The following is a 23,204-nucleotide window of genomic DNA, read 5'->3' as shown; positions in this document are numbered from 1 at the left end:
GAGCGAGCATCCACATCTGTCTGTTGCTTGGAGCAGAGCTCCAGCATATGTGATTTTCTCTTCCTTCACGGGCTTGTTTCTTATTCTGCCCGGATTGCAGGAACTCCCATCCTCTTTCTCTCATTATTCATTCATCCTTGCAGCGGTTCCTCTTGAATTGGTTATCCTCATTAGGCTGCGGTGGAGAGGGGAAATCCTGCTGAAATGTAATTGCTCACTAATGGCTTTTCCTTTGTGACATTGTGTTGGTAGCGTCTCGCTGTGGGAGTCTGCTGGATTTGCTGCGTGACTGTGAAGCCCACAAGAGAGGTTAGCCAGACAGATTTCAGAGTTCTGCAATTACTCCATTGATTAATCTTCACTCCAGTAGTTCGGTGACGAAAGTATAAAAGTAACCCAACCTTCAGCGATGAAGCCAGCGCTACACAATGCCGCTCAGTAATAGTGTTTACTGCTGCCCTGGAGCATCAAAAGGGTGATACTTAATGAGGGCAAAAGTGCAGGGAGCAGCTGCTCCTGGCGCAGACGGGTTTTGTGCGGTAGCTTGCCAGCTAAAATCTGAGGCAGCAGTACAGAGGAATCGGCTCGCTTTTAGGGTGACACCAATGGGCAGATTTCTTAAGGAAATCGGGTAGATCAGCAACAGAGAGATGATGTGGTAAATTCAGACACTGTCACATGCTCATTCTGTGTGAGCACTCTCTGGTGCCGAGGCAGGCGAAGCCTTGTCTGCGGCTGAGCAAGTCACGGGAGGGACACGCTCGCGTTGCCTTCCTGCTCCCCGGGCCGATCTCCCCGACTGGCAGCGTCCTCCACGGCTGCACAGAGTGTGAGGCGCTGCTGCGATTTTGCACAGTGAGGTCCCTCTCAGGCTTTTGCACTTTCTGGGAAGCTGGGAATGCCACCGGGCTGGAACCGTTCTCTGATGGGTGAGGTATGGCTGTGACTTGCGAGGAGGTCCCAGCAGAGAACCTGAGCCGGCTTGAAAAGCAGCTCATCCTTCTGCTCAATCACAGGCAAAGCAATGCTCGGGCTGCCAAATGCTAAGGAGCGCGCCGAGAGTGTCAGCAGCGCGACGCAGCAGCACCAGCAGGGCTCTAAGCAACTGCTGGGGCGGAAACAAGGCCATGTACGTGCGTATGGCCTTGGTATCAGCTGCCACTCTCTGTCGCCTTTTTTTTTTCTCTTGCTCACTTGTCCTTGCTGTAGTCATCATCGGCAGATTTGTCATTCTCCCTCTTTGTGCAGGGAGGCGAGTGGAGTCGTGGCTCTCCGAAGGCAGCGCGGGGTGAGCTTCAGCGTGTGCTGGGTGGCAGAAGGAAAAGGATCACGTTGTGCACTGGTACACACGGTGCTGGCGCCTGGTTCTTATTCACGTTCTGTAGCCTGTTTGTGGTTCTGCTCCTGCTTTTCCCTTGAGTGTTTCTGTGGTCTTTGTTTTTACTCCCTTGCTGGGTTTGGAGCACAAGCCGTGGGCGCTCTGCGCTGGACAGGTTGGACACCCTTGCGGAAGATTTGGGGTGTTCTGAATTTGGGGTGAATATTCAAAGCCCAGGAGGGGTAGTTCTAATTTTGAAATCCGGATTTGCAGGGAAAAGCTCCTCATGTTAAGAGCTTAGAGACTGGAATTTCCAAATGTGGTTGTCTTGGTCATTAAATATTAAAGGAAGGCTGTGCCTGCTGGAGGGCGCACTCAAACGTTGCAGCATCTGAGCCATCAGAGAAGGGGCTGGGGCCTCCAGAGTGTAAAAGGGTGGATGTCGGACTATGCTACATAGCAGGTCCCAGAAATACTAATATCGTGCAGATAGATATGCGTAATCCTCTCATGATTTGCTCAGTTTGCTCTGTTTGCCTTTAGAAAGCCAACATTGCGAATGAGCCGTGAGAGCAGGGGCCAGGGTAGCCGTACATCATACACCTTTTCTTTAATACTGCAAAATCATATCAGAAGCCATTGGTCGCATCTTGGCTTAGTAAACTTGCTGCTGGCTGCAAGTGGCACGGCCTCAGCTGTGTTTGAGCTTGGAGCAGGGACACACAAGTACATTGGGGCACAGAGAGAACTGTCGCTTCAAGGGCAGGTCAGGGGCTGTAGCCGTAGGCAGTAAATCCACCAGCTTCCAGCCTTCTCCCTCCCCAAAGTTTCCAAATGCTGCGATTCTTCCTTCCTCAGGTAGAGAAGTGCCCCACGATGGAGGCCAGAGCCAAACGAGCGAAGGGAAATGTGTCAGCCTTCCCTGGGATACAGAGAGATGCACTTCTCAGAAGCTGTGCTCAAATGCAATTAGGCAAGCAGAGCCCACAGTCCCGCTGCCTCTCCAGGGACCTGTTTTATTGCTTGGCACTCGCCAGCACTGCTCCAGGAATACATTTAGGAAGCTGTTCCAGCAGACAGGCACAAAGCTACCTCCTCGACTAGATAACACCATTTCCCCCCCTCTTCCCGACGTCCCGCGTCACCCATGCGTCTGTCTGCAGGAGGGTGTTGCTCAGGAGCATCTCCCGCACTGCCAGCACCAGGGCTGGGCTGCATGTCACATGCCAGAGTTAGAAACGGAACAGAAATAACCTGCCTGACAATGTGTTTATCCCAGATGAACGGGCATGACTAAAGCCTGAGCGGTTGAAGTCTCATTTTCTGCGGCTGCTGGAGGGTCACGTTGCTGGTCGGCAGCTGCGGGGTCCCACACTTGTGCCCCCAGATGTGGCGCAGGCAGCACCGGGAGCCAGGACCAGAGTCCCGGTCTCGGTGGGGCTGGGAAAGGCAAACCCATTCCTGTTGCGTCTGCTTAAGGAATACTGGCTTTGTGAATCATCTTCTCAGGAACTGGCGGATGAGAAATGGGCAGGTCCGGGGACTCCAGGCTGGAGTCGTAGCTGCAGATGGTGAGGTTGCCAACTGGGGAGACTACCACAGAACACGCAGAATCACAAAAATGTGGTTTAGTTTAGTTTTCAGTTGTTTTAGGACCTTTAATCTATTAAGGACTTTGCTTTGTCAGGGAAGGCTGTAACGGCTCTGGCTTAATGCCACAGCAGCCGTGAGCCCGACAATTTACTGTGCCTCAGCAGAAAACGGGCTGACCGGAGCCTCTGCCGATAAAAGATACTCCCTGGCAATTACAGCCTTGTGAGCGGGAGGCTGCACAGGTTTAAAACAAAAAAGTAAGCTGCTGAACAAGAAAATGCTGGGATTCTTCCAAAGAGGGAAAGCTTGTGAATGAGCAACATATTAATGCTGCACATCAAGTGTGCCCCTACGCATCTTTACCTACTGTTAGAGAGAGGTGGCACTTTGATATAATTGGTTCTTGGCTGCAGCAGCCGGCAACAGAGCTTGGCTGTTGCAGTGATCCCTTGGGAATAACACAGCTAATTAAAGCCTAGGAACTGGTGACCAGCAGCTTCTCCTTTCTCGCCGGCTGTCTGTGCTAATCAGAGGTAGGTGGATCTCATGGAAGACTTGTGCTGAAATGTGCTAATCGGGGAAGGAAGGATTTGGCTTTAAAACTTGGTGCTTTATCAAATCCTAAATATCCCAACACGATGAGCTGGGAGAGATTTCAGATCCCTGCTTAATAGCCGGGTGGGAGGGGATCGGCAGCACAGTGCTACGGTAAGTCACGGCGTGTGTCAGTCCCACAGCCGCTTTTCCGAGTATTACCTCCTGCTGCCTCGCTTAGTGCTGCTGGTTTGGCAGCCAGATCTTATGATGTGAACGGAGAGCTGCTTTTTTTTGCTTTTAAGAGATGCTAAATGCCCCAAATCTTTGGTGAGGTTGAAGGAACTACAGGTATTCAGCTCCTCTGAGGGCCAGGCCTTGAGACTCACAGTCAGAATCCAGAATTAGCTGGAAAAACCTACTTTTTGCCCAAGTGGCTTTTCCCAGAAGCACCACACTCCTGGGGGCTTGGCAGAGCCCGGGTGGGTTTTATGCCCCCAGAGGGTGCCCTGCAAGCTCAGCTCATCTTCTGCACCTGGTTTTATTCCTTTCCTAAGGAAAATTGTTGGACTTTGCTTTGTTGGTTACTCTTGATTTGCAATGGGATGGGATGTCCTGCATTTTATAGCACCTGCCGCAGCGCCGGGCACTCCAGTAACCCCAGTTACGGGCAGGCAGCCATGCTGGAGGCCATGCAGCCGAGCTGCCTGGTGCTGAGGGCCCACGGTCACGAGTGGGCTGAAGTGGTGGTTCGTTGCTCCATGGGGACAGGTTAATGTGCTGGTGGAGGCACTGGTCCCAGAGGAGACCTGGGAGAAGGGGAGGAGAAGTGAGAGGTGAGCCAGAACCTGATGCTGGCAGGGGAGCGGCAGGGTGCGCAGCCAGCATGGCCCCCGCGGGCTGGCAGCCATGGCTGAGGGAGCCCGCCCGGGTTTGTGGTTCACGCTGGGGGTGGAGGGGAGGTGAGAGCCCACAGAGGTGGGCAGCAGCACGGCTGTGCCATGTACGTGGGGGAAAGGGACAGATCCAGCACGTCTCGTCATCGAGGTGCCAAAGGGCGGGAGGAGCGAGGTGGGGCTGGAAGGAGGGGACAGGGCCTCGCACGCTGCCGAGGGCAGAAAGAGCGAAAACGAAAAGGGCATCCACTGCACGGTAACAGAAACGGCCCTGGGTTCGTTCCTCTGCCCACTTGGTCGCGATGCTCTGTCGGGTTTGCTCGCCAGGTATGTGGCAGGATGAGTGTTTGGGGGACAGACCTTCTCAGGGCATCCCACCTCGTGCTGAAGCAAAGCGATGTCAAATAAAACAAGATTTTGAGGTTCGTGGAGCCTTTCTCTGTAGCTGGGTGGAGAGCTGTGCTTTGCTACAGTGAGAGGAGGCTTTTTCAGGGGCTGAGTGTTTGCTTTCTCAGGTACCCGTTGTATACACCTTAGAGCTTTGTGAGACATCCATTTCGGAAGCCCCACGGGTCGGCCACCGCCGAGCGCCGTGCTGCAAGGGCAGAAATGCAAGCTGCAGCTACACGGCTGGGTGGGTTACAGAGACCCAGCAGGGGAGAACAGATTGAATTACTGAGTATGGGACGCTACAGGCACCCTGGCAAGTTATTTATAAAACCTCAGCAATTGTTCCAATCTGTTGAATAAATGAAGACAGACGTGGCTGTACTTCACTGCACGTCTTGGGTTTATGGCACGGGGAGCCCATCGTGGGGGAGGGAGGTCATCCTGAGTGGGCCGAGCCCTGTCTGCAAGCCCTGCTGGGGCAGCTCATCTGATGGATTTTTAGTAATTGAGGTTTTGTGCTAACCCAGGCACCCACTCTGAACTTTCTCTGTGTCCAGGTTTGATTCAGGAGGTGGGGCTGGCTTCAGTGGTGGCACAGAAGTGGAGGGTGAAGATGGCGCTTGGGTATCCTGCTCCCATCACGCGTGAAGAGGAAAAGGTAACAAAAGCGATGTAATCTGAAATTTAGTGTTGTAAATAACCCACACGGAATTATCAGAGAGCACAGAGAGGTTTCTAGTTCCTCGTTCTTTCTCCTAATATTCCTGTACAGTAAGAAGGTTTGCACAGTCTCACAACTGAGAAACAGTAATGATAGAAGCTTTAGAGTACGGTAATGTAGTAGAATGACTTGAATGACTGGACTGGCAATTAGTGGGTGTTACCTATTCAGGGAGGGCAGAGTAAGTAGAGGAAGAAGCAGCAGCAATTTTAAGTGCTGTAGACTAAAATGGCTACCGGGGACGTGTCAGTGAGCGTGATGATGAAGCTCAGCAACAGGATGCACGGGCCCACCAGAAAACAGACGAGCCGCTTTTCAAGCTCCCTTGTAATGAAAAGATAAACTGCTGGAGCCACACTGCGCCCTCTGCGCTTCCTAAAATTATTTCCAGAAGGGCTTTCTAATATGAGATCCTGAGTATGTGACTTTGAGCCCTGTTATAACGTCTAGAAAAAAAAAAATCAGTGTCCTGGAAGTTGGTGGTTACAGACAGAGTCCTGAGTTACCCACGGATCTGGCCACATCTACCCACATGTAAATGTAGATTTTTTCCATTTCTACCTCGGCTTTAAAAAAACTAAAACTAGAAGGAAAAATTGGGTAAACTTGACTAGAAATAAGAAGATGAAAACCAAAATGTAGATTTCTAAGATGCTGGACAAAAGGAATATAATTTTTTTGTTAAAAACTGCAAAAGGAGGTAATCTTTGGCTATACGGCCAGGAGGCTCAACAGTGAATATAAAGGCAGCAATTAAAAAGCAATAACATTGCACATGGGAAGACAAAATAGGTAGCTGCTGTAAAGTTGATGTAAGAGAATACAGTCTTGATAAGGAAAGCTTAAAAAAGGCATGACTAACAAAGATAAGGATGATACAAGAGAAACTTTATTCTATTGGGAACAAAAGCAGCGCCCAAAATGTGGCAGCGGCCTGTTGCCGACCATAAAAGCACCGGTGTTGGGTATTTCTCAATTTAAAGCCAGTGGGATGCTGTATTTGCCATTCCATTAGCACCCAGGCGGAACAGTAACGGGACTGAAAAAAAGCCCAGCTGTTTCCCCTAAAGCAGCCACCTGGCTCAGCCCCTGCGCCTGGAACGTGTGCTGGGCACGCAGACAGGGCCGGGGGGCAACGGAGGGCAAAGATGAAGACCCAGGTTAATATAGGCTGGTTAATCTGACATCAGGGATAGGGATCTGGAAACAGGATCAGAAATCCAGAATTAAAGGCAAACATGCAATTAAAATCCATCAAAAATAGACCTTGTCATTCAACCAGGCTTAGTGAGTCTAATTACAAAGACACAGCGCCTGGCATGGCACTCTACAGGATACGCAATATTTACAGATAACTATCTACAGTATAAAATAAATGATGCACACGTGGAGTAAGATTGTCTCCCTGACGGCTCTCAAACAGTTTGCCACTGTCCTTCAAACAGGGATGTTTCCTGTGAGTGATTTCTGCTGAAACCACTGCTAGACCTTGTAATACGTGACACTTTCATCAGTGGCTGAGAAAGCTGAAGTCTAGCAAGTAACCTAAATGCTAGGAAGCAGCAGCCTGGTGGGAAGACACACAGAAGAACATACATTGCTCAGGAAGCCGGGCCTGCCAAACAAAGCGTGACTTAATTTAGCATTTAGCTGCATTAACACAAGGAAGAAAATGTCGTCCACAGCTGCAGGAAAGGGGGGGTCTGTATCTCTGCTATCCCAGAAAAGGCCGAGGGGAGGTCTGGAACTTCGCTCATCTGTTGCCAGAAGGGTTAAGACAGTCTCTGAGGGTGTAAACAAGGAAGAACAAGGAAGAATGTCGGGCCTGCCTTATAGATTAGAAGGGAGAGAAACCTCAGTGTCAGTTCTGATGTCAAAAAAAGGAAGGTTTGAGACAAAACATTACGGAAATCCTGGAAAAAGTTCTTTGTAGGAGAGCCGGAAAGCAGCCCTGTCTCTTCAGCTGATGGAGAAGAGCAACAGGCCCCTTCGTTGCTGTGCAAACACGTTCGGGGAGGGAAGGCCGGGTACTGAACCGGCAGAGTAAGAGGGAACAAAGGCTGGGGCTGAGGACAGACAACTGGAAGAAAGGCACGTGCTTGTTACAGTAAGGGTGAGCAACTATTGGAACAAATTAGCAAGGAACTTGTTGGTTTAAGAGCACTTATATTTAAAAGATTATGTTTCATAAACATTTTTTTCCTATTAGAGGTTGTAAGCCCAAGATGTGTGACTCAAAACAGCCTGGCATTGCGGTGGAATTGTGGCCAGTTACACCAGGAGGAAGTACCAATTACCTTTCTGGTGACAGCTGTGATGACTAGTTTAGACACACACAAAAAAAATCCCTTAAAAATAAAAAGCAAAATAAATGCATTTGTTTAGGATTTGGACAATGCAAAAGGAACTTTCTGGCAATTAATTGGAATTTTACCTAGAGGAGAGCTTGCTGCAATGGCAGACCACACGTTTCAGAGGTTTCTGGTTCAGCTGGAGGGTGGCACTCTGAGTGGGTATGACCCATACAGTCCTCGGTATTGCTGTGCCCAACTTCCAGTGACACTAACCCGCCTCTTTCACACAATGCAATTAAATTACAAACAAACACAAGTGGGGAAAGCAAATCATCTACAGTCCTTCAGCTTCATTTGTTCTTCCCTTCATTTTAAAACTGTAGATACACATCAGGCATCCAGCAGGGAGGTTGCACACTTACTTGATGTTGTGTTTGCACAGGGGTAGTAATATTAAAAGTTTTGTTGTGCTTTTATTTTCCAGAATAAGTTAACCCGTGTCCACCCCAAGAAGGCACATTTGCAGCCCTCCAGCCCTTTAAAGATGTGAAGCGGCAACAGAATGGAAGGAAGAATGGACTCATTTGTAAGGCAAGTAGCAGGTTGCTAAAAGCTACTGCTTGCAACTTTGCACAACAGCCACACGCTGCTAAATAATATATAGACACACACAGTGCATGTAAAGATAGCAATTAATTGCTAATAACAAAGATATATATAAAAATTTAAAGTATAGTAGCTCTAAAGTGGTTCCATTTATGTATGTTCTATGGGTGTACGCATGGGGCAGTGGAGTGACACCCAGGGCACAGACCCAACCTGCCTCACATTCAGTGACGTGGGACCAGTGCTAAGGTTGGCAAATGAGACGAAGCGTAGCTGAGCTCCTTTCCGCACCCTCATCCCCTGTGCAAAGTTAGTTACTGGAGCTCAGGAGTCAGTGGACCGCCTGGCTCCAGGTGCAGACACCTCGTGCTGCCTCCAGAGCCTGCCACCTTTTCCGCTTTGAGGCAGCGTGGAGCCTGCAGCAGCAGGAACTGCCAACTCCACCCGCCCGGCGCGGTCCCAGGAGCTGTAGGGAAGCGGGATTCACACATACTCCCGTGGGCACAAGCCAAGCTCATGAGCTCCAGCCCAGCACTGCCCCTGCCCAGCGCCCCTTGGAAGCAGCTTGGACACCTTTGCTCTGTAGTGTTCCAGCTTTCAGGAAAGACTATTAACATTTATACTAATCTCAGCACTGCCCAACCCAACGAGCCTTCTCTGAATCTGAAGAGCTCAGCTGAGAAGGCAGAGCGGTTTTAGAGCTAATTAGCCCATCTGGACCTGCAGAGTCTCTGGGGTGTGAGCACACTTCTCTCCCAGCACAGCGCCCAGGAAGGCTCAGGCCTCTGCCTGGGTACTGGAGCCTGGCACACCTGGCCTCCGGCTGGCAAACCCCTCTCCAGCAGCACCAGGGAGCAAAATCTGTCTTTAAAACCTCCCATCCACACACCTACCCCTTTGCCCAAACTGTACCAGTAAAGGAAATTCAGCCTTGCGCGTTAGAAAGTTTACTCCAGTAAAGCACGGCGCAGTTACAGTTTCAGCACGTGGAAATCCTAGAGGCTTTTTGCTGTTATTTACTTAAGTGACATTTTAATTATGCAGAAGATGTTAAAGGCTGCATAGGCATCTCTTCTCTCTTCTTTTGACAATGACATTTCAATTCCCATAGACTTAATACACACTCACTGCAGACTTGAGATAGTTTACAAACAGGTGATGACAAAGTCAAAACCAAAATGCAGCAAGACAGACAGAGTTAAACAAGAATCCAAAAACCCCTGCACAGCTGCAGAGACAAAAATGGAAATAAAGCACCGAGAATGCCTTAGCTTGAGAGACTGTTCCTTTCAGGCATACCGGTGTAGACTGGAGCTCTGTAATTTCAGTCCGTAAAGTACACATGGAGAGACTTCCTGAAATAAATCTGACAACCCATAGCCAACAGACAGCCACCACTGATTACCTAATTCAATCATGTACTGAAATCTCCATGGAGACAACTGAAGAATCTGCCTCCAATGTAAACATCCGCATCAATATAAAAAGTAGTAAGTAGTAATTACAAAAGACACCCCTTCTCCAAAATCTGAATGAACTCCTTCAACAGCATATATAAATATATATATATATACACACAGACACACACTTCAAAGTCTTCAAGGCCTAGTATACTATGAAAATCTTTTGCAATCATATTTAACATCACTTATTTGTTTGCCATTACAGATATCTGTAACATGAATGAATCTTAGACAAGCAAATTTAACTAATTTTATGGTACCATTACAAAGAGTGTGTGTGTGTGTATATATAAGGGCACAAAATTTCCTTTTTGCCTTCAGAAAAATTAATAAAAAGTAAACAAACTGTCTTGTAAGGGTGGCCTGAGCTTAATTTACTGGTATTGCTATAAGCAAGATGAAAAAAATCCAATGCTTCAAATTAATGTCTTGCAAGTATGTTATTTGTGGGTGACTACAAGCACTTTTAACAATAATACCACCATGTGAAGGACTCAAATAAGGAAAGAACTTCACAAACCAAACCAACAGAAATGCCAAGCCTTTATTACAAAGAAAAATTACTCCACAGAAGAGGCTGGCTTGCTTCCATGCATGCTGTCAGTCCTATCCACCTGCTGAGTGTGGAGAAGTGCTTCTGCTCGATTCGTTAATTCCCCAAGACACCATTAGGCTTTGTTCTTGGCTACAGGTGCATGGGCATTTTGATTCAACAGAATTGCTTGCTAGAATTTTGTTGCCAGCATTGAATGGGCCAAAATAATGAACCTGCCTGTTGGATAAGCCAAACACCACAAGGGAAGGAAAAAAAATATTGAAAAAAATAAAATCATCACACGTTGGACACAGTTATCACTAAGAGAAGTCAAATGACTTGCTTTACATCCACATTGTAAATAATTTCACAAGCAGGGACATGAGTATGCTTGAGTCATCTTCACTTGGGGAGCGTGAAGAATGTTTGCTGAATCCTTTTATTGGTACGTGCAAGCACACGGTCACGAAGCCTGAAAGCCAGCAGAACTAGACTGAATTCATGTTATCTATTGTTGTTGGGATTTTGAACAAAATTGATGGAGTATGAACCAGTTGATGAATCCTGCTTTATCTGAAAATTTTCTGTTGACAGGCCAAAGGGGCGGAGAACCAAATTCCCGAGATCCTTCAGTTTGCCTACAATGAAAGGAGAGATAACACATTAAGGAGAAGGAAAACTCCCACTGAATTATGCCCAACTACACAGTGCAGCTCTACAAATTTATCTACTAATTTAAGGTAAATGCTGTGGAAATCTCTGCAGTTTGTTGAATATTTAGGCTGTTACACGAATTAAAAAAAACCCCTCCCAATTGTGATGTAGTTACTGTCAGCTCTGAAATCAGAGCACCATGCTGGTTCTGAGCGGTTTGTCGGGCAGCCCTGATGGAGGGCCAGTGGCTGCCGACAGTCATGGCTGTGTGGCTACAGCCACCCAGAAGCACCTGATTTCCTCCGTTATAAGCTCCTGAGGCACGAGAGTTTAACAGCTCCCAACAAAGCACTGGTCTCCCCTATACTTAAGCTTGGATATAACTCTGATAGTTGCCAACATTCAATTTTCTAACAAAGTTTTCAGTTCTGGTCATTTTAGGTGCAGCTACAGCTCTCTAAACAATCAAGAATATTTTAACTGCCAGTTTCCTAGACTACCGAAAGACACAATGAAAGCGCAAGTTCAAACCCCTCATTTGTAACTATTAAAAATCCCTTTTTAAACATGTATATTGATATGAAGAAAAATAAAAAAAATAATTCATCTTTGCAACTGTGTTTGCACCTGCAAACTCAGCAGTTCCACCTGAAGCATACAACTTTACAGCCGTTTTGCCTGCAGAAAAACTCAGCGTGATGAGACTCAACATCATTAACTCACTTTTGAAACTACAGTTCTCCAGGGCTAACTCACCACTGCTAGGAGCTCTAAGCAGCTATTATTTAACAAACTTTGTCAAACATACATCGGGTATGACAGTTAACAGAATCTAAAGGCTTCTAGCAATAGATGTATGATACGTGGTTTTGGACTCTAGAAAACGAATGTTGCTACCACCTATAAAAGGGGATGGGCAACAAAAGTACATCCTTTTTAAAAAGTCATATCTATACAGAGAAGATAGAATAGATAAAATACATTAAATTAACAAAGAAGCAGAGGTAACAACTTGCATGTTGGCTAAACACAAGCTGAGCCGCTGGCATGACAAGCCAAAGGAGGAAGATGGTCAGTTTTCCAAGGAAAACATTATTTTCCTCCTGGCTTCAGTGCAGAATCGTAGACTAATTTCCCAAAGAATAAACAGGAGAAGTCCGGACAAGTTGAAGCCTACCCTAGGTTTGCATCCACAGGCTACACACCAGCTTTCACAAAGCCTTCTACCTCTACTAGATCTTCAAGGTAATGGATTTTATTTTGCTGGGAGTTTTGTGCATGCACACAGCGGAGATACATTGACAATAGCTGGCACCAGGAAATCCAGTTGCGCAAGCGAAGTAGTCACAATCATGTAACTAAAACGTGCAAATGCCACACCTATTCCTGCTCACACGTGCATGTTTTCTGCAAGCCATCGTGAGAAACATCTGTTATTCTAGTCATCTTCACCTTTATTTCTATTTCTAAGCTAACATATTAGAATCTAACTGCCAAGTCATATAAACACTTATTTAGCTTCCTGCTTTTGTTTGTTTGAAAATGCTGTTCTCGAAACAGAAATTGTATCTGAGCCTGAACTTATCGCATGGAAGTACGCCCCTTATCTCTTACAATCTGGCAACAGTTCAAGACAGGTTAAACATCATCAACATGAACTAAAATACACTATTTTTTCTATCACGCTTCCAAAATTGAATTGAGGGCGGGGGGGCTGTTTTGAACACAGTCACAAAATATACAAAAAGTAACAATAGCAGGTGCAAAATGTGAACATTTTAATCTAAGGAACAACTCAGTCCTGCATAAAGAAACTAACAGCTAGCATTACTGCGGCACACCTACATACACCAAAGTAATTAAGATCTTGCATCAAAGCGCTGGGTCACAACTGGGTATCTTTCAGAGATTTATGTAATTATGTTAAAGCAAGACTGGTCTTTGAGAGTGAACGTGGAACTTCCATGGCCTTACACAGGAAAAAAAAAGACAACCTTAGCCTAGAAAAGCAGCAAGTTGGTGAGACAGGATTTTTCTTTAATTTCTTTTTTTTTTTTCTGTTTGGATTAACAGATGTGGTGGTTTAGTGATCTGGCCCAAGTCATTCCAGAGGATGGCTCAGCTAGGATTAGCTTCTTTGTACTGCTGGTGGGGTTTTATTTTAAGCTGTTTAAACTAAGTTAACTATTAAGTTCATAATTTTATACAGCATCCTAAAAGCATTTTGGTTATAAAACCATAAAGTTGCTCATAGCATCTCTATGACTGGGATGAATAGTTGCTATTGTACTTCTAGACAAACATTTGGTCATTGTTTAGCTTCAGGTTTGGGGTGAGAAGTGCCTTTGTCTACTGGTGGAAGAATCCTGGCATAGTCTGGCATCGCTGGAGTGGGCTGTACACAGTTCACAAGTTATCCAGGCACTGCAGCTGGCTCAGGAGCAGGCAGACAAGTTTGCCCGTTTCAGGAAACTGTGAAAGGTCTTTTCTAATTGGAGTTAGTACGATGGCTCTTTTCCGGTCATACTGGAGCCAATAAACACAGAACAACTGCCTTGGTATTCTTGCTTGTAGCTAGGCCAGTTCTTTGGGAGAAGCTAAAGACTACATGACATATATAATACTTTATTCTTCATTTCACTGTGATTGAATATTTAAAACAATACAGTCATTGGTCACCTTCCTGTTCTATCACTTAAATTCCCATATAGCAATGCCTTCTGGTGCAGCCACATTTAATAAATCGTTAATGAAGCAGAAGAAAGCCTTGCCTTTTCCGGGAACTCGAGCCCAAAGCACTGCTCCTGCTGTCTTGGCGCACATAAACCCATCATTGTAGGAAAGCACTATTTCCTCCTCCCCCACTCTCCTTTCATCCCTAAATTAAGATCTGTAGTTAAGTCCAACCTCCTCCTCCCCCCAAAGAAAAGCTCTCTTAAAGCAGGGACTGTGCTTGAAGGAAGGAAAAAGGCATGTGGAGCTGTGACTCAGCTGCAGAGAGTCCTCAGCAGCCAGACACTCACTTGTCCCGGAGCACAGTCACGTTCTCCTCTCCGAGACCATATTTTCATTTTGTTCATCAGATTTTGTTCTTTATATTCTAGAACAGCCTATGTCTACTTTTCAGCTGGAACTCCAGCATGTTAAGTTTCTTCAGCAAAGCAATAGTCAGAGGTTAACATGAAAACTTAACCAGTAAAAATCAATTTAGGGCTCAAAAGTCTGTGATTCATTACTGACCTGAACTGCCACGTAACATCCTGTTGCAAAAGGCAGATGCACGAAAAGATTTCTCACGATTTACATTAAGATGTAACAGCCAAAATTAATTGCTATTCAGTCTTTCTGGCAATTCTTCTAGTATAGTTGCTGCTGTTACTGCAGGGTTTGGAAGTTGAAAAGCTAGATATTGTTTATGTTAAAAATTTTTTTTGGATAAAAGACAAATTTCCTGATGAGGTCTCAACTTTGTATAACTTTCTGTATTACCAACGACATTTCTTAAGCAATTAAAAAAGAGAGGGCAAATCCTTTTCCCTTCCCTAAATAGTGAGAACTGAACTAAAAGGAACTGTGTATTTGCTCTGGTTTGAACTATTTAAAGTGACCTCCCTATATACAGTATTGGGGTTTAGCAGCTTAGCTGCAAATACATCATACCCTTCAATGTAAAGAAAAAAGAAACTAGCTCTTTAGGCACTAAACCTAACAAATATCTTTGCTGATCTCAAGTAGCTGGCCTGTTATTGGCAGAAAGGCCCAGGTGATACGCCCCGATAGGCCTTCCCATTAATCACCCTGATAATCAAGTACATCTCACTATTTTCTGGAATGCACTCATTTATAACTTAAGCTGAAAGTCCCAATAGTTTTTAATTAGATTTGATGAACTCTGTGTGTATAAGATGGATTACACAGATTGGCATATGTTCCATCCTTTTTTTTTTATATATATATCCAATATACTTGGCTCCTCTGCTGCCATGAAGAAAACTGTATTGTCACAGCCCCCAAGCTGCTAAACCTTACTAAAATTATTCCAAGCTTCCCCTCTTCTCACACCCTCTCCCCAAAGGAGCTAGTTAGCACAATAATTAGTTTCTCTTAACAAGACTAGTTTGTTACACGATAGCTGGAAATCTTCAGCTTTAAAGTCAGAAGAGAAATAAAAAAGAACACAGAAAATGGTCAGTGTATGTTCATGTCCTGGGCAATTCCTAAGGCAGAGGACGCTCAGGTTATGAAAGCATAAAGGCAAAGCCACATGGATTTAAAAGCTACTTTCAAAGCGTGCTCTAAGTTAAGCTTTCACTAATGTGAAACTTGGAGGTTAGTCCATACTGAGCGAAGTTCAGTGGCAAGTGGCAGCACTAACCTGCAAAGGCTGAACGGAAAATATGTAAATAATTTAAATACAAATGTCGGCTTTGGAAAAGTTAGACCCTTGAAGAACACATAGCAGAAATGGATTTGGTTTGGCAACAAAACATGCTTTTTCTAGTGACATCAACTTCATCAATCACATGCAACTACCACTTGCACACAAGAATTCACAGGGAGGTAGTCTGGCAGAAAAATCCAACCAAGAATGTGTGCTCTGATTTATTTACACACAATCACTAAAGAAGTGCTTCCACTTCTGACAAACTACGTGGTAATGAGCTGTAGCACTGGAAAACAGGAAACACACTTGGGGAAGGAGGAAGATGCACTCCATTTATTTTGGTTGGTTTGTACACAGCTCCAGTTTTCATGGCAGTCTTAGTGGGGTACACCAGACTTAAGCTTTAGTTAAAAGAATAAAAGCCTAGAAAAAAACAACGTTACTGGCTGATTCACTGACTAAAATAAGAATTCAATTCAATATCCAAACTTCAACGGAGCCAAAAAATGAAGTGTGACGTTCTTTCTAAAGATTTTGCTAGTGATTAATTTAAGTTTAGTGTCAGTGCCTAGCCTGGAACTATTAGTGTGCATCTGACTTGCTCTCCTGGAATGAAAAAATCATACATCCCAAACACCTGAGCTGACTCCCCTGACATTCAAATGAGTTATATTAATTAAATTATCTTTTCTACAAGCAAGTAGAGTCAACAGTATCCTTTGGTATCGAATTGTAAAAAGTCAAAAGACAATGAGCTACGCAGTTAGGAAATCTAATTCCACTTCCAGCAAGGCCAGATGCCTATTTGTAACACAGGGTAGGTCTAATTCAGCCTCCACGCAAACAGAACTGAAATACTACATAAATCAAGGTAAACATGAAGACTTGGAGGTCTATAGGTTGGAAGTGCTACAAAAAGAAACAAATTCATTTCTTCAGACACAAGATCAAACATGCTGAGCTATGACAGCTGGTTGACTTCTTTTACGTAAAGGTTTAGTGAAAACCCCATTTTATCCCTTTCATGGGAATGTTTCCTTTGAAGGTTTATTTGCAGAGAGAAAGGGCAGAGCAGTTGGTCTATTTCAAACCATTTTCCCCCTACTTTTACATGCATTAATATTACATTGTTTTCGGTCTTGAGTATTTCTTTCTTTAAATGTAACTAACAGCCTTTTCTGTAGGAGAGAATTATTTGGCTGGAACTTACTGTAGGCGAAACCAAGCAATAGAGAACTACGAAGAAATCAGGAATTTTGTTTAACACAGGACAAGTATTTCCTTTAAGATTTACCTTCTTTAAATTTTATACAAGAGATTCTACTCAAGCATTTTCATTTTTCTAGATTATTATGCAAGTTATATGTACACGCTACTTACCTAACATTTCTTTCTTTAATTTTTCATTACGCTCTTCAATTTGTCTAGGTAATCGCTGTGGAGAGAGACAAAAATTGGTTATGCTTATGGAATTTTCATACACGTATCCAGGAACACTGTTTATGGCTTAGAAGGAGTCCTTATGTCAAACCACACTTTCATCTTATTTTGGAAACCTGTAATTCATCTGATGACATCAGTTCACATAAAGAGTAAGTCGTAACTTGTGACTGCAGGTTTCATACAGACATACATTTTTACTGCTGAAAACCAGATCTGATCTATTTGCTTGGGATTTTAACTGAAAAGCTTATGGAATTTAAGAGACTTGCAATTGAAGTGTGTTTTAGCCATATCTCCTCTGCTGCATGCGTTAAATTGGTAAGAGAGGCTCGAGGAACGAAGCAAGCACAGCACGTGAATTCTGAACATCAACACAGGTATAATGAGGAAAACATCCATAATGGCAGTTCTCAGTGCCATCGTACTTATGGGAAATCCACATGGTGAAAACACTGATGTCTTCTAAATACAAATATTTTATCAGAAGATCACTTAATTAACTGTCCGTGAACTTCAGGACATAGTTTAACGAGCAGCATCTTATTACGCAATATATGGCATGGTTCTGCAGAGGACACGATATTACAAATGAGGGCCTTGACTTGGCAATTGATCATGGGGAGGGAACTCCAACAGCTCATCCTGAGCAAGGTACTAGTCCAAGTAACAGTTCATTAACGGGCTTTTTCCCCGCCTCAGAACTGGCACCAGTGTTAAAATCTGTTGCACCATCACCAATAAACTTATCACACATTTCTAATGAGCATTATGTAACTGCATAGTCTATGCATTCCTAATGTTTTGCTATATGACTGCAATGATAATTTTTAATTAGAATTTTATATTCATTACATAGTTTTAGTTAATACAATTTACTATTGTATCATTTACATTTTGCATTTTCTATATATCTGTTAAATACAATATTAAACCACAATATATTATGAATGATAGTAACTTTTTATACATATTTTTCATATTTTTCAGCAGTACTATTTCAAGCTTTTATACTATGCTCGCCACTGTATGATTCTGGCAGTTCTGCATGCAATTATAACTACGCTCTCTTCTTGTGGAGGCCACAGCAAGTAAGACAGATCTATTGTAGTGGTGTTATCGGTAAATTGATTACAGTTGCAGACTATGGTAACAGGTATGGAATTCACTCCCGATTCGCTTCCCTTGTGGTAATTGGCTTCTCAACATAGTTAAAGAATTCATTGCCTAATCTTGTTCTGTCCTGTCATTTACAGCTCCAGTCATCATGGATAGGTTTGTCATCCTGATATCGTTGCTGCAGTGAAATAAGATGTTCATCTCAAGAAAAAGCCCACTGACAAGGCTGCCTGACTCCTCTTCAATGCAGGATACACTGGTGAACACAGGCAAATACAGTTCGTTTTTCTATACCCAGAAAAAAACCCAAACAAACAAACAACAGAAAAATGAGTACTTAGGAATACAATGCAGATATGTTTCGACGGCTAAGCTTGAAAGCAGCCCAGGCCCAGCATCACCACCAGTGAGCCAGATCTAATGAGCCCAGTCAGACCTCATCTGCCTCCTGCTGACCCAGAGGGACTTATTAAGTTGGGTGCAGATCTGGACCTAAGCTGCCTGCATGAAAACATGTGTGGATATCCCCAGGCTCTAAATTCAGTTTGCATTGTGGCTGTGAGATTTACTCAATCTTGGATGAGTTTGGCATATATAGTGTGTGTGTCTCACATTTGGACATTAGGCTTTAGCAGGAAATGAAGACACAAATCCTTCATCTAAAATACATACTCCATGTTTTGTCTGTCTGAATACTACTATTCCAGAGACTCAGCATTTCTCGCTCCAGAAATGTATTTGCAAGGTTAGTTATCTATAGAAAGCTGTCCGTTACCTGGTGTCTACGATACTTACCTCAAAGTACAGCTTCTTTTGGTAAACAAGTTTATCTGGCCTGCCTATCCCTCAAAAACTGTGTTGAAGCTAAAATTCACATAACACCATTATACACCTGCTAAAAACAAAAGCTAAAGATTGATACCATATAATTAAACACTTTCTGGGAAAGCATCAATAGGGATTATTTGACCACAAAGCACTATAATTTCAAACTGTTTCACTTGGCATTGAAGATACCAAAAGTAACTAAAGTGTGCAACACTAGGATTTACATCAAAACACTATCACTGTACTCATGAAATATAAACAGTACTAAAATTTTAGAGCAGGTACCAAATCAGGAATCAAAGCAAAGAACTACTGTGTATTTCGTATTTTTAAACTGCCATTTAACAAGATCATGACATTCCCTAAAGCAGTATGTGAAATATTTTCTATGTACAGGAAGAAGAAAGATTTGCTCTAACAGTGAATGAAGTTAATTTGCAGATTCTCTTGATGCATCATTTTCATTACCAGTGAGGGGGGAAAAAATGCTGCCATATTTCTGCGAAGAGCAATGCACTTTACCTGACAATAAAGCAAAGCTCCTTAGTCTCCTACGTATTAGATATCTTAACCACATATCTGAAGTCAACATTACAGCTATAAAGGGTTTTTTATTATGAACTTTAGAGATTTATTATGAATATTTTAAAAAGTGTAAAACCTGCCATCAGTATTTCCGTAACAATTTTTCAAGAGGGGAGTTTTAAGCTTCAGTCTAAAAAGATTGCTTCTACCCTGCAACTTGACAAACAACAGGACCAACTCAGGGCAGAATGTCCTAAATCCCACTGCAGTGTAAATTGAGGGCATTTTGTACAAAGTGTTCTGCACCACTGTGAGCCTAAAGCCTCTGCCACAGTAAAATGAGGTCAAGGAGCAGAAGGTATGTGAAACAGTCAACCTCTGTACTTCCCAGCTACAAAAATTAAGAATTACTGATCGTTCTAAAACATTCCTGGAAGATGGCCAGGAAGAACAGCAGCACTGTTCATGACTCTCTTCTAGCCCACATCTCCACTGGTTACTGAGCAAGAGCTCTTTTGCGAGACTATTAGAAGCATACTCACTGAAAGGAAATTGTGGTTTTGCGAGAGGTATAAAGGACAGTATCTATACTTTCAGGTAGGTTCCAATCAGCCAAAATATATGTGTTTTAAACTCCCTACATTTTGTACCAACTACTGACGTCTCAATCTGTGGAGTCCTGACTGGTGGTTCGTAATCTGCCTGATCCTCACAGTTGTTCTTTGTATGATGAGCTGCTAAAATGCACTCCTTAAACACTAATACTATTTTACCAAGTAACTGGCTAGATTACAGTAGGCCTCACTCTGGAGCTAGTCTAATGCTAAAAGACTATAAACTACAGAAACTAAACCCCATCCTTTCCTTCAGAAATGTCAGCAGAGTCCTTGGCAGAATTCCTGGATCAAATAAGCCATAGCCTCAACTAGGGGACTATAAACAAGGCCAACACAAATACTCTTTTCTAGACTGTGATGCACCCATCACATTCACTATGCGTGCAGTAATGATGTTTGACAAGCTTGTCATTTATTAAGCCATTGCCAAGAGCTAGGTGATAAAGTGCTCTCCTGCTCTCAACCAGATGCATGCAACAAGCATCAGGGGGTTGTTTCACAGTACAGTAAACTGACCTTCTCAGTGGGTGCTGCCAAAAGGGATGGCCCCAATTCCTGCACTGCCTTGACCACGTCTTCTTTCCTTCTCACTAGCATTTGCAGTAGGACTTGTCTGACTGCAAAAAGCCAAGGCAATATAAAAGTATTTACTTTGGGGCTTTTTGGTTGCTGACTTTTTTTGTTCGCTTGTTGCTGTTTTTCCCTTTAGCAGAGTTAGTTGTCTGCCAGGCTCATGTATAGAACCAGCCATCCCCTAGGGTCGGACATGAGCTAGTACCAGCGCTAGCACAAGGAAGCAACCGGACAGCTTTGTAAGCAGCAGGCAGTTAGTAGATCGGTTCAGCTGTTTTGTGAAACCATACCCTTACAGGAGTTAAAAGAGAGTATTTTTCTGCCACCAGTGCAACTGATCCAGTCCCAAAGGAAGTCATTTCAGGCAAGGCTCTTGTCTAATATGCTATAAAAGCAGTTTCTAATCTGTCACTTACAACCATAGTATGGGGAAGGGGGATGGTGGGGAATCCCTACTAATGATTTATTTTCCCAAATGGAGAGTTAAAACAGTTAAACCTAAGCCTTTCAAAAATATTTGTGTATTGACATATTCAAAGTGGTTTTAGAGATCATTTGGTGGGTGAAGCAAATGACGTTTTTTCCTTTATGGGGCAGAATATGTTGCAGGTTCACTGATGTGGAGCTGAACTAAAATAATGATGCCCTTTGAAAATTTAACCAGATATAACTAAAGTCAAGTATTGGCATGTGGATTTGGGTGCCCAACTAAGAATTACATTTTAAAATTGCATCTATTTACCTTAAAATGGAAGTAAAATATAGTTCGGCTGTTGTTTTCCCTGCAGAAGATGCTCAGCTCTTTCCAGGCTCTCCGGTGCTTGCAAGCCATTAGCTACCATGCCCTCAAGCTCCCGCTTTGATAAAAAAGTGACCACCATTGCACTTTTTATAATGGCTACATTTCATTAGCACATGTTCCTTCAAAACCATAGGCTTGTGATAGACACATCTCTACCACATTTGTCCTTTCAACACAGCCTTCAGAACCTCTTTTCAAAAATAAGAACAGCAAGCAGGCTGTAAGAAGAGCTCTCTGCACAAAATAGATTTCCCTTCTTGCTACCCTTGTGAAAAGACTCTCTGAACTTGTCAAATCCACAGCTATTTTCCACACTGAGCATTAACATACTAAATATCACTACAAAAATCACTTCCTGCTGGTGTTTTACACAAAGAGTTACTTAAAACCTCAAATCAGCAGGCTGTGGCAGTGACTTCAAATCCCCATTGAGCAGGGATTATTTACATGTTGGATTGGGGGTTCAGGAAGTGCTAGGGCTTTACTTTTTTCATCCAAGCTGACACATCCTAAAGGCCAAGGAAACTTTTCAAGGATTTCCTTACGCTTACAGAGACATGGTGAAGATTCTGCAAGAAATGTTTAATCCTGAAGTATTTGTAATTTGATTGAAAGTGGACATTGAAACACAGTACTAAGCTGATTTTTTTTTTTAAAACAAAGAAAGTAACTGAATGAGGAGAGAGCTGTTTGCAACCATGAGGTGCCCCTTTCCTCAAGAAAGTCTAAGTTTTTGAAGATTAATAGCAGACTTCAGTCACTAGAAGTAAAATAACTCCAAGTGGCCAATACACACACGAAGCATAGCAATGAAAAAGAACAGAAAACAGCTAAATCAAGAAACAAAAATATCAATGTTTTAAAGTAGCTACAAATATAGATACAGACTGATACAGTCCTGTCTCTTTGCCATTCTCAAAGTTATATAATCAAGTCATCAAAAAAGTAATTATTTTATAATTACTCCATAAAGGCATTTGACTGCAAATTTGCCAGTCAGAAAAATAATCCACTGAAAGAAACCCAGACTCCCACTAATTAAACAGCTAGCAAGAACTGTATTACAGGGTGCTTGTATTCTGATCTCCAAATTGCAGATCCTTATTAAAATGATAGCTACTAAATGCAGCAGTGGTTCAGGCAACCTTTTCTAGCACGTGCACAAATACAATTAACAGCCTTAATCAGAAAACTAGAAAGACGTGTGTGTCTGCGGGCACGTGCTATTCAACAGCTAAACATGTAATTACATGTTTACAGCTCAGAACACATGTTTGCTTTCACTCATTTTACAAAGGTAAAAAGAGGACTACGCTTTATGGACTCGAGACTTGTCATGGAAGTTGTGGCAGTTCATGTAATCTTCCTGACATAAAACCAGATGAGAAAACCACTACAATTTCAGACTCGGAAAAAAAAAAAGAAGTTATCACCACTGCATAGAAGCTGCTTGCATAAACAGCACTGAGTGTTTAGAATAGGAAAGAAAAGACCTTGGTTTAAAGTTAGACCAAAATATACTAAAAAGGCTTACCATGCAAGCTTCTCTGGCTTGATGAACTGATGGGTCTTTTTCTAGGACTGCCTTATAATCTTCCAGAGCTTCATCTAGTTTTTCGGTTTTTTCATATAGTTCTGCTCTCCTCAGCAAAGCTCTAATATAGTTAGGATCTAACTCCACCGCTAGAAAACAAAACCAAAGCACAGTATTTTACTTGAAACATTTCTACACCCCTCAAATGAATTCTTAAGTGTGTATAAACTCTTAACAGTTATCTTTATAACGTAGCTTAGAATCAAGCAGAGTCACAGTTTAAAAGCTAAGTCATAATTCAGAAAGGCCTACATCTGCTTGTGAAAGTCTAATGCAATGATCATATTTCATTTAATGTCTACAATCTGTCATGGATAG

The 23,204-nt window shown here is 43.2% G+C and overlaps 2 protein-coding genes and 1 long non-coding RNA gene across 4 annotated transcripts in view; 2 read left to right on the top strand and 1 right to left on the bottom strand.

Annotated features, from left to right (window-relative positions):
• The window catches only part of PWWP2A (PWWP domain containing 2A), a 42,111-nt gene extending 33,705 nt beyond the window's left edge, over positions 1-8,406 (top strand). Inside the window, exons 3-4 of one of the 2 annotated variants that reach the window (XM_054216992.1) lie at positions 5,289-5,389; positions 8,231-8,406. In XM_054216992.1, the coding sequence (XP_054072967.1) occupies positions 5,289-5,389; positions 8,231-8,296 (167 nt within the window). In that variant the 3' untranslated portion in view covers positions 8,297-8,406. Of the gene's footprint in view, positions 1-5,288; positions 5,390-8,230 lie in introns of those variants that run through there. The other variant, XM_054216991.1, reaches the window with a different exon arrangement.
• A 1,933-nt stretch (positions 8,407-10,339) lies between these two features.
• Positions 10,340-23,204, bottom strand: part of TTC1 (tetratricopeptide repeat domain 1) — a 30,252-nt gene continuing 17,387 nt past the window's right edge. The window contains exons 6-8 of the mRNA XM_054216998.1: positions 22,827-22,975; positions 16,769-16,823; positions 10,340-10,988 (exon numbers count right to left, since the gene is read on the bottom strand). Of these exons, the coding sequence (XP_054072973.1) occupies positions 10,855-10,988; positions 16,769-16,823; positions 22,827-22,975 (338 nt within the window). The 3' untranslated portion in view covers positions 10,340-10,854. The remainder of the gene's footprint in view (positions 10,989-16,768; positions 16,824-22,826; positions 22,976-23,204) is intronic.
• LOC128915968 (uncharacterized) lies at positions 16,739-22,833 on the top strand. Its single transcript, XR_008468820.1, has 3 exons — positions 16,739-16,980; positions 17,819-17,984; positions 18,085-22,833. It is a non-coding gene; the product is annotated as an uncharacterized LOC128915968 (long non-coding RNA).

Source organism: Rissa tridactyla, chromosome 11 (genome assembly GCF_028500815.1).
Source record: "Rissa tridactyla isolate bRisTri1 chromosome 11, bRisTri1.patW.cur.20221130, whole genome shotgun sequence".
NCBI classification, from domain to species: Eukaryota; Metazoa; Chordata; class Aves; order Charadriiformes; family Laridae; genus Rissa; species Rissa tridactyla.
This window is presented reverse-complemented; position numbering and strand designations above follow the sequence as displayed.